The 18,329-nt window shown below is 36.3% G+C and overlaps 1 protein-coding gene across 1 annotated transcript; it reads left to right on the top strand.

Moving 5' to 3' along the window:
- Nucleotides 1-615: 615 nt before the first annotated feature.
- Nucleotides 616-18,312, top strand: LOC127950640 (protein kinase C iota type). The gene is made up of 15 exons (XM_052547800.1): nucleotides 616-962; nucleotides 5,395-5,516; nucleotides 6,853-6,942; nucleotides 8,366-8,416; nucleotides 8,556-8,641; nucleotides 8,750-8,887; nucleotides 9,161-9,218; nucleotides 10,117-10,166; nucleotides 15,338-15,514; nucleotides 16,257-16,354; nucleotides 16,517-16,603; nucleotides 16,755-16,890; nucleotides 17,671-17,758; nucleotides 17,955-18,080; nucleotides 18,164-18,312. Exons 1-15 carry the CDS (start codon nucleotides 883-885, stop codon nucleotides 18,310-18,312), a joined length of 1,536 nt encoding a protein of 511 aa, XP_052403760.1. The 5' UTR covers nucleotides 616-882.
- The last annotated feature ends 17 nt before the right edge of the window (nucleotides 18,313-18,329 follow it).

The raw sequence follows: 18,329 nt of genomic DNA, 5'->3' as shown, positions 1-18,329 counted from the left end.
TATTGTTACCTTAATTTTTTTAAGTAAATAGCTGTTTAGAGCGGCTATTTTTCTTTTTAAAGAAAACAAGTGTTAGAAGAATAGAAGTAGAATAGAGAGTGCTAGTTTGAAGGACTACACTTATTCAGCATTTCAAAAGTCATTAAACATATTTTTATTGTATTACTTTTTCCTGGTTTTGTAGGCTATATCTGTTCTAATGAAATCTTTGAATTGCATTTCCCCCAAATATTTCTTCTTCAAAATTAGTAGAAAAATCTTAAAGAGGAATCGGTACCAGTTAGATTCGTTTAAATTCCTCATGAATTTCTAATCTCTCTGAATCTCTGGTTTCTAGACTTGTAAAAGCTGGGTAAAAGGATGCGAGTTGCTCTTCTCCCCCTCTTCAGATCTGTGTGGTATAATCGGAATGCCACCGACGCTTCCATCCAACCCAACTCATTTGAACATAAATATAAAATACATCCAACATTAATCGTATTGCGGACGTTTAATATTTCACCTTCTCTAAACTGTGTAGGCAAATTATTTTTGTGATGCTTACAGTAAGTAATAATGTGTAATAATACGTTTTTGTCGGAAATCCCCTCACCCCTCCCCTCCACATTCCGCTGTTTGGATCATTCCGTCTCGAGGCCTGAGCGAGAGAAGGGAGTGTTTCCCGTCAGACACTGAAGTTTTACTAGTCCTAATAATTTCTGTCAGAACTTGAGTAATAATATTTCAGACAGACTGATTCTACCGCCGGAGTCAACACTATTTTGGATCAAGGAATAGGTCCAGTTTTCTAATTCCGGTTGTTTATTTTCCTTCTCGTCAGACGACAGCGGGCTAGCTTCATTAGCTAAGTTAGCTCGCTAGCCGGAGTACGGGGAGTTCATAATGCCCACGCTGCGGGACAGCACCATGTCCCACCCCGGAGAAAACCCGCACCAGGTCCGGGTAAAAGCTTACTACAGAGGGTGAGTAACCAGCGAGACTCGGTGCTGTCCCTTTAGATGTTTTGATACACTTACACTCTTATCTTGACCTCTTAATTTTGTGGTTTCGGGATATAAGTTACACAAATAAATGATTAGCCAGCTAGCAGGCAGAGTCAGCTAAGCCCCAAACAAAACTCTGATGAAGTTGTCAGGTGAAACCATCTCCAGTTAAACAGCCGTTCATTAATTTCTTCCTCTATAGTTGGTCTTTCTTCCCGTCTCATAATAGGATACGCAAACATACTGATTATAAGTTTGTATTATTTTAGAGTTAAGATAATTATAGCTTATGTTGTGATGTTTTCAGAACTCGATATGTCTACCTGTTCTCTTTCACATTTAGGTGCTTCTGTATAACTGTATAATTAAGGGAAAACTACAATCACGTATAGCTGTGATGAAATTCATCATATGATATATGTAGACAGTTTGTTCATGTGTTACGAACACTATATGTTGATCATCATATTATGTAATATTATGACAGATCTATTTATAAACTACTTTATCAGTGAATTGTTAGCTGTGAATTTGCTTCTTATTCCTCTTACTGTGCGGGAAACAATTCTTGTTATGAAAATATATAACTTTAAGGTGCATAAAGGAGCACATTTATGCTTAACTGATTTCAGTCAGATTTCTTTTCAGGATGACGCGTGTGCTTGTCATGCACTTGAAAAACTTGTATGACAAGTATCTTTTGCCAGACCTGTTGGAGACTGATCTATTTACACTCGGCATGAGCGCTATTGTATGTGTGCAGCTGTCTTGGTGATTCAATCAGTTTCAGCCAGTTGCTAAAGAAAACAGTAGTAGTAATAAATATAAAAAATATATAAATAAAATAATTTTATTATTATAGGGAATCGACCGGTCCATTGCCATAAGTGTATCTGAACTGGCCTCAGTGATGTTGAACATCTTCAAGGAAACCTATCATCCCACATTTGACTTTGTTTTGGGTTTGAAGAAAAGCTCTGTGGAGAGCGTGAATTGATTGCTCATGCCTTATAAAAATAGCAGCATTGAATTCCTGGGTGTGGACAGATTTGAAACCCTCCATTTGTTCCTGTGTGTTTGTTCCCTTTGGTTTCTGTTGTTTTTCAGTAGGTCATTTTAGCCAGTCTTTGAACCAATTTCAGTGCCCTTATTCTGTATCAACCTCTATTATGGCCACGATGGAGCGATCAGAGGTTGTTCCTTTGGTGTATGGAGGCCTTAATGGCAGGTTTCTGCCTGAATGCAGTGAAGTCTTGAATAGAGTGAAGGACGTCTTACTCAATGCAGCTTTTATCTTCTGTATGAAAGCCCCTGAAGCCTGGCAAAGATGAAATTCACAGCTTTTATCCTTCTCTTTTTTTTTTCTCTGCTTCTCTTTCTGTCACTCAGCTGTGTTTTATTTTGGTCTTTCTCATGTGTTGCATGTCTTTAAGGTGATTTGACCTATATTTCAACTCATATCTGATTTTTTTTTTATGTCAAATACAGAAGAGATGTTACTTTATGTCTTTATGTGTCTTCCTGATGTCATGGTCATCTGACTTAAAAAGATAGGTCACCAAAGCTGAAAATTATTTACCTATCCTCAGGTCATTCCAAACCTTTATGACTTTCTTTCTTCTGGGACAGGGCTGTGCAATATCAGTAACTGTTATTATTATTAGTGGTCTACCCATATGTGTTTTTTGACTGCCGATGCTGATATCTTGGAGCAGTGGGGCCGAATACCGATATAGTTTATAAAAATAAATTATTATTAATATATAAGAAATTCAAAAACTTTGACAGTGGATTAAAAAATAAATTTGTAAAATAAACATACTTATACATTAGATGACAAAGTATTTTTCATAAATAAATAAATAATAAATATAAATATTAATAAAAATATAACTAAAAAGGAAGTAAACAGTGAAACCAAAAAGACACTCAATATTCTGGGAAGTTTGTGTGCAATGGGAATTATATATTTCAAATAAAGCAAGGGTAACCCATGGAGCACACAGATAAAATGACAGGAATATGACAGTGGGAAAATGCATAAAGCACAGCATAATTTGAAATTAAAAATGTAAATTTTAAGCATTCAGTTCACACGGAGCGACCGTCACACGCGATCATGCTGGATAAAAATGCTCACTACACAAGATCTCACTGCTGGATTTGACTGAGTTTGCAAGGTTTGTGAAATTAAATTTCATTAGTCATTCAAAGATTTGTTTAAATTACTTAAATGCATATTTACGTAATTTTGACAGCAAATGAGCAAGTATTATAATGTTTGCCTTTCTATTACTAATAGGTCTAATAAAAAAACAGTCGTTATAATACCTTCTGTATACATTAATTCCTTTAACCGTTCTATCTGATTATTAGACAGACTTCTATCTGTATTATACAGAACTGTTAACGACGACAGTAAACAAGAGAGAGAGTGTGAGCACTATTTACTATGTAAAATTAAAGTCTGGCGCGTGCTAGCATCCATCAAGCAGAAAAACTTATTGGCCGATGCCGATATTTGAAAAATGGTAAATATCAGCTAATATATCTGCCTTGGTGATATATTGGTCGACCACTAAATATTTTTCACAAAAATTTAAATCTTGATTATTAATCACACAGTTGTTCTCAGTTGCAAAAATTTTTTTTTGAATGTCATAAATCAAGAGAATGTCCACTCATACACTGTATTTGTTTTACCTCATATAGTTTCCTGATTTACTTTATTTTTCTCTACATTGTAAAGGCTGTTAAAAGTTTAAGAAGTTTTTTTCTCAAAGCTAATACATAGAAATGCCTACTATTAATTTCAAAAACTCAAAATTATTGTAATTGAGACAGTTAAACTCCAACATTCATGTTTGTCTGTTTTCAGATCAGTAGAATTCTGATAAAACCCTGAGAAATTTCTTGGAATATCTTCTTTTATGTTCCAGAGAAAAAAGAAAAAGCCATATAGGTTTGGAATGACATGAGTAGTCGATGAAGGAATTTTCATTTTTGCTTGAACTATTCCTTTAATTCACCCATTGTTTGCTTTAAATTCCTTGTGTATTTTTCACATTGACTTTAGTGTCCATGAGCTTGTTTACACCTCCATGTTCAGGAAATTGTGTGTGATATTCTTGTAAGTCCTATTTGACAGTGGGAATGAATGTTTGTTCATTGTGCTTTTATTAAAGGGAGTGTGAGCCAATCCATGTATGCCCTACGGAGGAATGTGGCTTCACCACCTCCTTGCAGTGACGCAAAGCTCTCGCAGGCTGTGTCTGTTCATGCTAAGAGAGTGGATACAGTGTATTATGTGCCAGAGTAATTTTATATCGTTTGTAGAAAGCAATAATATTAGGATGTTTATCACTCTGTAAAAATTAACTAAAGCACAGTTTACTGATGCAGAGCTTATAGAATGTTTTAGGGCTGCACAATTAATCAAAAAATAAATCGCAAAGGCAAAATATCATGACTAGGCAGAAGCTAGCTATTGTCATGCGTATCTTTCAGTGAAGCACAGTTCTGTGATCAGTAGTAAAACTCCATCGAAAGGCCAGAGGGAGCTTTTGTGCTGAAAATCCAAATATGCCCTGAAGAAGAATCCAGGAAATCGCTGCAGCTGAATAAACATCAGATTTAACTGCTTTCATTGATTCAAAGTGACTAATAAACACATGACTACGGCAATAAATGTTTTATCTGAGTTCTTCCTCTTATTATAATTTTCATCATAATATAGTATTTCTGTAATGAAATGCTAATCGACATAGCCATTGTCACTGTTTAGAATACAATGAAATTGAAAATGCATTAATCTGTTTAAGAAGCCACCTCATCTCACAGAAGAATTTATTTCAAACACTCAAATGACGTTATGAAGTGAATTTGGATTAAAACATTTTATTAAATGTGGTATTTTTACGTGCTCTCAGATGGAGCAGCATTTACTACACGGAGCCGTAGTTCACTGATTATGTCGTTATCGCGAACGATTGCGTTTTTTGTGTCATAAAGTGGTGTGTGCACTTCCACTAGTCTCAGCGGCCACCTGAAGGCATGTGCTGGTCAGCGCATTGGCTTGTAGACAGGAAGGACTCCCCTGCTGTCAATAATTAACCAAAACAGTGTGAACACAATAGCCAACAGAGGGAAAGAAACTGCTAGTGTGCATCCTACTATGGGAATATGCTAGTAATACAACACTGCTTCCCAGAAACTCACCAAATTATACTCCCTGCTGTACTGTATTCATCTTTTGGTCTTTTAACAACGGCGGATAGTGTTTTGAATAAATGTAGAGTTACCAAACAAAAGGTTACAGAATATCTCCAGAAATGTATGATAAGCTTAAATAAAATACAGAATATTATTGAAATAAACTCTAAATTAATATCACCTTTTTTTTCTGTTTTAGGGACATCATGATCACACATTTCGATCCCTCCATCTCCTATGAGGGGCTGTGCAGTGAGGTGCGGGACATGTGCGCCATGGACAATGACCAGCTCTTCACCATGAAATGGATTGATGAAGAAGGTTCGTCTTTTGTGTGTCATTTGTGTTTCTTAACTCTCTCTGGCATTATTGACAGCTGGTATTAACATCTGTCCCTGGTGATCTGAGAATATTTGCTGTCGCCCCTTGTGATCAGATTTTGTTAAAGCGAGACTCTGATTTGATTTCTTGACTATACACAGGGCTTAAACCAATGAGTGCCCATTTTTGCTTATAATCTTTATTTCCTACCTTTCTTTTTTTCTTGAGTTGTTATAACTTATAATGGTTTCTACTGTCTTTTGTCGCATCACACCACTTGTGTCTGGTGTAGGGACAGTGTAAGTTTTTAATGGGTTATATTATAGCCCTGCTTGTTTGTTTTTATGAAATATCTGTATTGATTGCATGATCATCGTATTATTTACTGCCATGCGAGCCACAAATCAGATCTTTGGGAGCGTGGCAATGAGAAACACTGTCCGAGGCGCATCAGCATTTACATTATTAAAGCAGTATGGTCATTTTCATTTCTAAATACCTCCATTTGTGGTTTGAGTAATGACAAAAAATATTGTGGACTCTATTTGAAACTATATTTGGTGTTGTCCACCTGTGATCAGATCCCCTGAGACAGATGCTAATACCAGGATTAAATGTGGCCTCTCATTCTGTTTTTCTAGCTGTCACCATAGCAACAAGCTTCCCCCTGCCATTCTATTGAAACGTCTGCTTCATTTGCACCAGGGTTTTATATATGACAAATGAACCCACTTTTGGTAGATTGCATTAGAGTGTCAAAATTACCCTGGACTCTGGCAGGAATAAAAAGGATGGATTTTACATGAGGAATGAAGTGGATATGAACGCAGCGCACAGCAGGGAGCAGGTTTTACTCTGGATAGATTGACTGTGTGCGATGATTAACTGCTGCATTAGTCATGCGAGATGGGAAGTGGTGATGGGAGAACGTTCATTTAAATACCAAAATCTTCATCCTTGCACGCTGAGCCCAGAGTCACGCTGCTCATTAGCATAGCTGATCCCGTCTGTCTGCACAAGCCTTGGCATCGATGCCCGCTGTCACTCATTGCCTCCACTGTGATGTCTACATGGTGCCACAGGCTGCTCTTAAGATGACAACAGGATTGACATCAGCTTCGGACAACACCACAGACCCTGTTACCAATTCGTGGTCAAAAACTGGTTTTTGCTTTATGTTTTCCCAATATCAGTAGAATCACAAGCAGGGGCTTGTTTCTTGCCTCTTGCTCAGTCGTGCTTTATTTCTCTCACTCTCTCTGTTTCTCTTTGCAGTGTCAGTTATGTCGCTTATACTGATGTCTTGGTAAAGTTTTCACTGTGCTTGTCATTGTAGGGGATCCGTGCACCGTTTCTTCTCAACTGGAGCTGGAGGAGGCCTTACGTCTCTATGAACTCAACAAAGACTCGGAGCTCATTATTCACGGTATGCTGGGATTTGGCTTTTGATGTCGGTGGGCTACGTATGATTTTGTGCTCTGTGTCGTTCTATAGATTCTTGAAAGAATTATGACGGATGAAGCCTTACACCATGTCTTAAGCAGATGTGATTTGAAAAAGCGACAAACAGGGTCCTATGAAATACTTTTTAGTTTTTTCCAAATTCTGTTAATAAGCAAAAGGGATGTCTAATCAATTTAATTAATTAAACTTTTGACAATTTAATAATTGAATGAAATGTTTATGACAGTAGTGGCTTGTGAATGTTTTATTTCAGAAGTTCACTGTTGTTTTTTTGAAATTTCTGCATTCATTTTTGATTTAATACAAATTTAGTATCAAAACATTCTTAAATTAATGTATATATTTTTTTTGTAAGTTTATTTTTTTTTATTGTAAAGAAATTCAATCAGACTAATACCTCATTTCTAAGTAGGCAATTTGCTGCAGACAGGTTTGATGTTTTTATTAAAATATTAAACATTTTGAAATAATATTTTAATATGAAAAGCACATTCTACTGTACATTAGTAATATATTTCTCTCCTTGATTTCTTCAGAGTAAATTAAACTTTTATTGTGGAGGGTTGTAATGAAGACCTTTAAATTTCTGTTTATCTGAAAATAGTTTTTATGGTGAGAGGGTTATGACTTGAACTGTAAGAGCAGCACTAGAGATGTTCACATGGAGAGTCCTTATATAGAGACCACAGACGCTGAAAAGGCGACAAACAAACTTCTTATTTAAATAGCAGGTTTTTGCTGTTAAATGGTCACAGACACTAATCTGCATTGCTGGCCACCTGGATTCCATTTCAGCAGTATTATGCTAGTCCAAATTTTGTACATTTAAACATCAAATATCTTCTAATTTTGTGTCACATTGCACAGTAGTTTTGCATTCAGCTTGTCGCTGGAAACTTGTCACATCAGACACTGCCTTAGAGTCATAACAGCCATGTCCTTTGAAGCATGACATGTGACACGCAGTGTAGCAGGCCCCTGCTAATGAGCTTAGACCAAGCTCCACATTTTGATGTTCTGGCTTGGGTACATGTATTTATTTTTTATAACAAACCCTACAGCATTATACAGGTCCATAGATCATTAGTGCACAGGAGAGATAGGATTCAGGGTGTGATTGACAGAGATACATTGTTCTGCCTGCTGTGTGAGTTAATTAGTCATGCTGAGGAGGAGATGTCTGGCCACAAGGGCTTTCAGAAAAAGACCCCAACCGACTGTTTGTCAATAGCCACTCTCCACACCAGCTGACCTCGCGGGCCTGGACAGACTCTGTTTCTTGACCCCAAAGTCCTTATGGCTGTCAAATGAGGAGAGGTCACAGAGAGGTCATGCTGGAAATGTTTGTCAGTGTTTTTTTTTTCACAGTCTCTCTCTCTCCACAGTGTTTCCTTGTATTCCTGAGAAGCCTGGCATGCCCTGTCCTGGAGAAGACAGTATGTGCATTTTGTCATTTGTGGTCATTTAGATCGTAATGTGTTTTTTTTTTTTACAGTTTAAATTGCTGGAAAGCATGCATTAGGTTGTAATGATGGGAATTAGTAAGTTTAATGTATGCCTTACTGTCATAATCAGAGTCCATATACCGTCGCGGAGCTAGGCGCTGGAGGAAACTCTACTATGCCAATGGACATGCATTTCAGGCCAAACGTTTTAACAGGGTACAAACATGCTCTCTTTTATTTCTGTTAATTAATTTGTCTGAATTATATGCACATGCCTTCAGTATAGTTAATTGTTCCTGTTCCTGTGCTTTCTGTTGTGTACAGCGTGCTCATTGTGCCATCTGCACAGATCGTATCTGGGGCCTGGGCAGGCAGGGATACAAGTGCATAAACTGTAAACTGCTGGTCCATAAGAAATGTCATAAACTGGTCACAATGGAGTGTGGTAGACAGGTAATACAGGTGAGACATTGTAAATCGCTTTGTATAAAAGCGTCTGCTAAATGAATAAATGTAAATGTAAATAAATTTAAATATCAAATCAATTAGACATTCTTAATGGTAAGTAAATGTGTAATCAGATATGCCAGATATTTAATAAATAGACATGCAAGGAATGGAAAACTTTTAAATGTTCAGTTTTCATATAGAACTACATGTTGGACATGCAGTTTTCGGCTAATAACACTGAATTACAATCTGTATTTATTTTTGACCTTCCTACAATTTTTCTAGGACCCGATGATTGGAAGAATCGATCCAGGGTCCACTCCATCAGAGCACGCTGACCAAGGTACTATAATCTATTTCTCTCTCATCTATTTTTGTCAAGCACTTCACATGCACTTGTCATTATATATCTATCAAGCGTGTTTATTACATTTTCCTTGCTTCTTTGGGCTTGATTAGCAGACTAATACTGATAAAATCAATTTTCAAGAAAGAATGTGCTTTTGAGATTTTCAATTATACTTGCAATCAGATTTCAAAAATAATTTCCTTTTAAGGCTTTTCCATCTGAGTAAAAAAAATAAAAAATTCTTCCTGAGGTCACATAATAATCAACCTTCTGGACCTTTTTAAAAATCAATTTCAGAATTTCTGATGCCCATGATAACCTGGTAACTACATAAACATTCTACCCAGAGATCCATTTGCAAAAATTCAAAGTCAAGCAGATAAACTCGCCTTGTGTTTTGTTAGCAAAGCCACTAACTAAAAAGTAACTTGTAATGCAGAGGTGTTAAACAGTGTTCATCTGAGTTATTGCATTCATTAAGTGACTAAACTGATTCACTAAGATCTATAGTGGCTCATTGATGCCACTGATTTTCATCTTGAGGGGTTTTAAATGACTGGATGGGCTAAGCCGATGTTTCCCTTTAGTAATTAGGCATGTGCTTGCACTGAAACAGATTGATGCAGTGAGCAGCCTACAGGCATGAGTCTTCTCACAAGATTAAGCTTGTTTGTTGGAATTAATGACGTGAACAGCTCATGGCTTTAGTTACAGTGCTGGTCAGATAAATTTCAATCCCCCTGTTTTTTCAAAGTGCTTTATTTATCAAAGTGCCTGGTTTGCTTAGAGGTTTGTGAATTAGTTTTTTTGTGAGTGTATATTAATGAATAATGCTCAGAGGCCGCTGAGTGATGACTTTTCCCTGTTTCTCATTGTTGTTTTCTAATTCTAGACAAAAAGAACTCAACAGAAAGTATCAATCATGAGGGAGAGGAGCATGAGGTAAGACATTTAAGGCCTTGTTTACTCCTGGCTTTAACATCCATCTCAGTTGATCCATTCACACAAACTCCATCTCTGCAAGTACTGTGAGCTTAAAGTCGCTTTTAAAGTGCATTGAAAATGTGACAAGCCAGCCATCTTCCCCTTTTGTTTTTAAATCTGTTGTCAACAAAAGGGAAGCTTTACAGTCTCGCTGCAGTTTTATACCAGAATAAAATCTCTATAGTTTAAAGTTTGAAATCAAAGTCGGACAGACAACCATAAATATTAGTATTGTAATTTTACTCTTCTGTAAAATAAAATAATAATAATAATAATGATGATTATTATTATTATTATTAATATAATTTTTATCGTTTCATTTCATACAATTGTACTATTGTTATCAAAAGAACTTAACTTTGTTATCAAGTCGGTACAAAAAAAATGAAAATGTTATGGTACCAGGTTTTTTTAATTACCGGGGGGCACCAAGTATTCGGGTCTTTCTCTAAAAGGTGTGCAGATGCGCTCTCTTCATAAAAGCACCAAGACATGGCGACATCAAAATGAGGAAACATCAAACTAACAAAACACTTTAAAGACAGACACCCATATCAAATGAAAGAGTTTAAGCAGGTTTAACTGTGTTTCCCATACATGAGTTTATGTGTGGAGGCCACCACAATATCAAAACTGACTGCCACAAATAGCTTTTCCAAAGGGCGAATAAACATGAGCACTGCACGTGTCAAAGCTGAAACCAGGAGCCTGTTCTTCGTATGTCGCTAACTCAGTTAGCTGGATTTGAATGTTGACGATTTGATGTGATCTTGGATCATTTGGTTCTTCGAAGCTCATCCCGGAGCTGCTGTCATAGCAACAGGTCCGTAAGCTTATTTCATGTAAACAGGATTAGATCGCTTCTTTTCAACCAGAACTGATACTCAAAATATGTCTGCTAGCACCGCTACATTATTACAAGAGTATCGTACTGATCCAGGGACAATAATTTAAAATACTAATCATTTAAAAATTTATTTTTAAATAATATAAAAATGCTGTGTAGTCCATAACCGACATATAGAGACAGCCAGTTTTACTCACTGAAATATTTATTTGTCATTAAAATTATTACTTCATAATTGTATTAGAGTCTTACACACATGCTATACAGATAATAGAGTCGTGCATTATTTTGAGTGATGACTGCTATTATAAGAGTGGCTTGATGGAGCGCAGGAGATGCAAATAACATGATATTGACCCTTTAGAAACTTTCATTAATGCTGTCACGTAACAAATCTGTCCAAATATAAAGTGAAATGAATAGATAATTTCTACATTGAAATAAAAATGTAAAGACTGCACAACTATTATAAATTGCGAATCTAAATAATTGGGAATCGTAAAAAAAAAATCTAATAAAATAAAAACATGTATCTATTATCTGTTTCATGTATCTATTATAACATTTATGTAGTTTTGTTTGCTTGGCTGTTTCCTTATTAAAGTCCAGAAATTTGTCAAGTTTTTCGTCGGGTGTCATTTTAAATTATATGACGTCATTACATTGCTGTCTTGCCACCAGCCAATCGCTGCACTGCTGATCATGGTTTCGAGTATCGATACATATCCCCTTTTAAGCCAACACATAAACACGCAATTATCTCAGATAACTCAATCCAGCGATACTAATCATACACATACAGGTGTGTTCGAAGAACCCAATTAGCCGGATCATGATTAGGACGATGATATCATCTTGGATGTGTCATTTGATCTCGGATGTAATAAGCGACGTACGAAGAACGGGACCCAGGTGCAGGTGTTTTTATATCGCTGTATTGGAAAATTGGACAGTGGAAACCGACTGTCTTCAGAAAATGATGGGATGTTATTTTCATTTCATCTTGCCTGTAATGTTTGAGCAGCGTTTGTAAGCACAGGCTCAGAGCTTTTTTTTTATTTTTACTACCGTTACCGGAGAAACCTCTCACTCTCCCGCTCTACAAGCGCCTCCTACTGGCAGATAATTAGTTATGGCACCACAAATAGTGCGAGTCTGTGGGAAACACAGAGTTTTTATTAATTTTATAAAATATTTGAATTTGAATGTCGGATTGAAATGAACACTTTTATAAGAGTAGTTCATTGTTAGCATATGCGTGGCTAATGCTAATATGCATGTTAGAGAATGTACAAATGGTTAACATTGTTTTGTCATATCAGTCAGAAAAGCAGTTCTGGGCTTTTTTTTAAATTTCTTTTTAGCTAACATAGTAGTTATTCTTGGCTTTAAATTTCAAAAGCCTTTTAAAATTAAATATGTACACAGTTTGGATTAAATTAAAGTATAGTCCAGTTTTTTTAATGAGCATGTTTTTGTTTTTGCTTTAGTAACAAAATTGGTACAGAGAACCGTGGGTTTTCACTGGTATTTGTACCAAATACTGAAATTTTGGTACTGTGACAACACTAAATTGTAAATTGTTTATAATTTATTAGTAGTAAAGTATTACTTTGAATAATACCAGTTGTTGTTGATGTTATTATTTTATAGTTGTACTGAATGGCTGAATAGGGTGTTCTTTTTTATCTTTAGCTCGTCACTTGCATGTTTGATGATCTCTCAGATGCTCCATGGCCGATAAGCATTTACACTACAATTGCAATGAACACAGATGTGTTTTTTCAATGCGGTATGAACAATCAAACCTCCACATCAAAATAAATGTTAGTAGCAGGTGTAAATGGCACCATTATGAATGTTTGGTTTGATTACATGAGCTTTCAGCAGTCCATTACCAGATAGATGATCAGGCTGAAGATGTCACTAAGGGAAAGGGATGGGGTGTGGACAAGGTTCATTTGGGTTGTATTGATTTCCTTTAGTGGAGCTAATAAAGTAACCTTCTATCAGGGTCATTAGAATCTGATTAAGGGCACATGCTCCTGTAGCTCTGTCGCAGTCATGGGAAATCTTACAGATGGAAAGGACAGGGAAGATATATAAACCAGAGAGAGGAGATTGATTATTTATATAAATATCAGGACTGTCGAGCGATTAACATTTTTAATCGCAGATTAACTCATCAATTTGGGCTGAAATTTCTGACAAAAGATCAATTACAAGTTTTATTGTGATAAGTGAGAAAACCATTACATAGAAATTGCAAAAAAGTAGCTTTAAAAATAAATATTTTTATTCAACATAGAATTGATAACACACAAACTTTCAATGCTATAATATACCAATAACATTGAAGTTATAAAAAAATGAAATGATACTGTAAATATGAAACTAAAACTGCCAGTAGGTCGCGGTAAGTCACTTTGTTAATGAGGGAGTCATTCAGTGATTCCTTATAACAATTTCCCTCAAACCACTGATTAAAAATGAATCTAGTGACTGTCTTTATAAACGGGTCGCTGAATCATTAGTTTACTTCATTCTTAAAAAAAAAAAGTAACAAATCGGTAACAAAACACCATTGTGTTTGTTTGGAGATCTACAACGGTTCTGCTGTGGCTTTATTTGGAGAAACAACAATTGTGTGAAATTGAGTCTAAAATGTAACACAAAAATTACTACTTTGTTTATTTAACTGTTGTATAAAACCAGCATTCCATTTGCAATTGTGTAGATATTCAGGGGGAAAACCTTTTTATTTTATGTGCTTATATGTGACCCTGTCCCCCGAAACCAATCATAAAGGGACGATTTTTTTTTTTAAATTGAGATTTATACATCGTCTGAAGGCTGAATAAATAGGCTTTCCATTGATTAATGTTTTTTTTAGGGTAGGACAATATTTGTCTGTGATAAAACTATTTGAAAATCTGGAATCTGAGGTTGCATAAAAATCTAAATATTTAGGAAATCGCTTTTAAAGTTGTCCAAATGAAGTCCTTAGCAATGCATATTACTAATCAAAAATTAAGTTTTGATAAATTTACTGTTTGAAATGTACAAATTATCTTCAAGGAACATAATCTTTACTTTAATATACTAATGATTTTGGCATAAAAGCAAAATTGATCATTTTGACCCATACAATGTATTGTTGGCTGTTGCTACAAATATACCTGTGCAACTTATGACTGGTTTTGTGATTCAGGGTCACATATGATCTTGCTAAATTGTTACATGATATAAATATAAGACCCCTCCAGAAAAAAAAAAAAAAAATTGTGAAGGTTGCGGGCAAAAATTTGTTTTCTTAAAAAATGCGATGGAATATGCAGGATATTTTTACTATTTTATGTGATTGTAATTGCGGGAACTTGCAAAAACTGCAGTTTGATGAAAAAGAGAAAAAAGATGATTCCCCCAACACCATGTTCTCACTAAGCTACTACCTTAATGTAAAGAGTGATTTCTTATTAATTCCTATGATAAGCAAGCATACTATATCACAGAATATTTAAGTTCCCATTCTGTTTTATTTCAGACCTTAATTAACACATGGCTCAAACTTACAAAACATTGAGTCAAACAAGTTCTGTAGCTTTACACAAGGAATATTCAACAACTTCTGTAAAAACGAAAAAATGAAATATAAAAAAATGTAATGTGTGCTTCCTGTTTTGAAGAGGTAGCTATACAAAACAGACATCTGTTAAATGAAGTGCTTCCAATGCACAAAGTGCAATCTCTTACTGCAACGTAAATTATTTTACATACTACTTATATACTTACAACTGTAAGTTTTTGGTACTGTTCTGTAACAAAAAAGTGCTTCATCATGGTTCACCCTGGTTTCGCCACGGGGTTTGCAGATGATGTTCACGTCACGTTATCACGTAATTTCATTAGGTTCCCATGGCAATGGGGGAAAAATAATGGCGCTTTACTTGTGTGAAAAGTAAACGCCACATTTTTTCAACTTTCTGCTAAGATATATGTGAATTTTTTGCAACGAAAATACAGGTGTTATGAAATCATGCTAGCCCCACATATTTTGCTTACTGAAATCTGCAATTGCAATAAATTTGCCTTTGGCTGATCACATAATCACGTTTTTCTGGAGGGACTGTAAGACGAAGCCCCTACAGGGGCATTGTTTGTCCTCATATCTGGAATTGTAGGGGCATATAACAGCATTTAAATCGTCTACACCACACAATGTGTATATAAATATAAATAAAGTATGTTGGTGGTTTAATATTTTTGTTTGTCCATCCCTCAGGCTGTGGGCAGTCGGTACTCCGGGAAGGCTGTGTCCAGTTTGGGGCTAAAGGACTTTGACCTGCTCCGAGTGATTGGCAGAGGCAGCTACGCCAAGGTGCTGCTGGTGCGTCTCAAAAAGACAGAGCGCATCTACGCCATGAAGGTGGTGAAGAAGGAGCTGGTGAACGATGACGAGGTGACATTTCACATTTCATACATTGGGAATGTGCAAAGATGCCCCTGATATATTATTAGATAAATTCATTCTATAAATCAGATTGCATCCATACCAAGTTGAACCACATCCCAGACTACCTTGTCACACCTAACTCTGTGCTCCAGGTTGAAAGCATTCTTGACACTTCACAACTTGAAATATTTCTTGTCAAACTAAATGACTGAACAACTCAATAACTTGAGTTATTTGAGTCTTGACTGCAGAATAAAACCAACAAAGAGTGGCCTTTGGCTCTAATCTTTCCAGGATGTGTTGAAGTACACATACAGATGACTAGATGTTGATGAAGTGGGCATTTAACGTTGATTAGATGCACTTAAGCCTTGTGTGATGAATTGACAGCAGCAGCCAATGGTCAATAATGGCAGCTGCGCTCTACTGACCCTGCAGTGCTTCTTTAAGTGAGTCTCACGGTCAGAGATATTTTTACCAGGCTGTCAATGAAAGGTCCTAGTTTTTCACTCTGTATCTGTCCATTGTGAGTCTCCTCACATCCAGGATCAGCTCCTTGGAAAGACCTAGTGCCCCCATCTTTTAAACCTATCAGTTTTCAGCCTTGTGAGGCGCTTCTACTCGATACAGTCCTGAATGTCCTTCCAAATGTTTCCTCTACTGACAGAAAGAATGCTCTGCTTTTCAATGGGAGATTGATTTTTGTGTGTATGTGTGTGTGTTAGTTCTTCTCTTTCTTGTTTTTCAGGATATTGACTGGGTTCAAACAGAAAAGCATGTGTTTGAGCAGGCTTCCAACCATCCCTTCCTGGTGGGACTTCATTCCTGCTTCCAGACAGAGAGCAGGTCTGTCCATACTTACTCTTTTTATTCATACATACAAGTATAAGATGCAGTGACAAGGAATAAATGGTATTAAAAAAATTTAATTGATCCTCAGCCCATTATTTTTGTTGAGCCTTTCAGTTTAGTGTAAACTAATGATTATTTAATGCTTGTCCTTCACAGGCTATTCTTTGTAATTGAATATGTGAATGGAGGGGATCTAATGTTCCACATGCAGCGACAGAGAAAACTTCCAGAGGAGCATGCCAGGTATGAGGATGTGAGCTGTCTATCAGTCATGGTTCAGTGTTAATGAACAGCCTGAGCAGGGTTGGAGTTGACTTCAGTCTGAATGAAACACCACAGGAACAGAAACACAAATGAGGTCACTAACTGTTTCTCTTGTTCTTTCTACTGGCAGGTTTTACTCAGCAGAGATCAGTCTTGCCTTGAACTACCTCCATGAGCGTGGCATTATTTACAGGGACCTGAAGCTGGACAATGTTCTGCTGGAATCAGAGGGACACATCAAACTCACCGATTATGGCATGTGTAAGGTACGTCTGAATATGTTCCTTGTCTCAGTTGATTAAGTGCCATTTTGATTAAGCCATATCTGCTGACAAGAATATAGCTGAATATCATATAAACGTTTGCCTGTCATTCATCAACCTCAAATATGGCTTTATCATTGAAACATTTGAGTAGTAGGAACTTTACACGGCCGTTTGCTCTAATGTTAACCTAGATAAATGTGCTTTATTAGGTGCACTTTATTATACATGCAAGAGTTTGTGTAGAGTGTGGAAGCTATTTTTATTTATATAAGCACACAATATCAACAAGATGTTGTGCTTTTGTAAAATAAAGAGAACAAACAGGACACCCTTTCTGGCATCTCGGTCTTTGCATGCTGGACTGCAGCAAAAATAGGTTATTTGAGATGAGAAATATATCTACTAAAAGCTTGATATGTTTCCCAACACATGGTCAATATTTTTGCCGGCAAGTTATTTGTGCACTTGAGTGCAAAGAGGCTATATATTAAAGGCTCCTTATGGTTTAGTTCACCAGTCTCTTTGTTTTAAATATTACTTTTCAAATTTTTATTTTATGATTATTTTAGTAAATATTATGTAAAATAAATAACTTGCAGAAATTATGCATATTTTATTTACTACCATTAATATTGTGAGATATCTGATAGAAATCCCATGTTTGTAGACTCTAAAATATAGCCACTGGCTCTCTCAAAAAAAAAAAAAAAAAAATTTCAGGCAATTGTCGTATTGTGTACCTGAGTGTTTCTTTGGTTTCAATATTCATCACTTTTGCAGGAGGGACTGAGACCAGGAGACACAACCAGCACTTTCTGTGGAACCCCAAATTACATCGCACCTGAGATTCTGAGAGGAGAAGACTACGGTAAGCACAGTTCACACACAGACAAACCTCTTCACAAAGACGTTCAGTTGACAACTATGTGCGCTAGTGCAGAGTGCTTAATCCATTAATTGCTATTAGTATCTACTTTTTTGAGTTTATGTCAGTGCTAAGCTTCCCATTTTAGAGGCTCACGATGATACATGTTCACCTTTGTGTTTGCATGTTTTCTTTACAGGTTTTAGTGTGGACTGGTGGGCACTGGGCGTCCTGATGTTTGAGATGATGGCTGGGAGGTCACCTTTTGACATAGTAGGCAGCTCTGATAACCCAGACCAAAACACAGAAGATTATCTTTTCCAAGGTACGTGACAACAAGCATACTTTCAAAAAACAATTCAATGTCTCAGTATATTCCATTCATTTTTTTCTCTCCCTCCTTTGCAGTAATTTTGGAGAAGCAGATAAGAATTCCCAGATCGTTATCGGTTAAAGCCGCTAGCGTGCTAAAGGGTTTCCTCAACAAGGTAAAGCAGGCCAGACAGATCAATATTAATATCCTTTTGTCACATGGAGCTGTTATAGAGCTGTCATAATTATTGTTCTAAACCTC

Source organism: Carassius gibelio, chromosome B2, assembly GCF_023724105.1.
Source record: "Carassius gibelio isolate Cgi1373 ecotype wild population from Czech Republic chromosome B2, carGib1.2-hapl.c, whole genome shotgun sequence".
NCBI lineage: Eukaryota > Metazoa > Chordata > Actinopteri > Cypriniformes > Cyprinidae > Carassius > Carassius gibelio.
The sequence above is the reverse complement of the archived record's forward strand: the minus strand, read 5'-3'. Positions and strand labels throughout refer to the sequence as shown.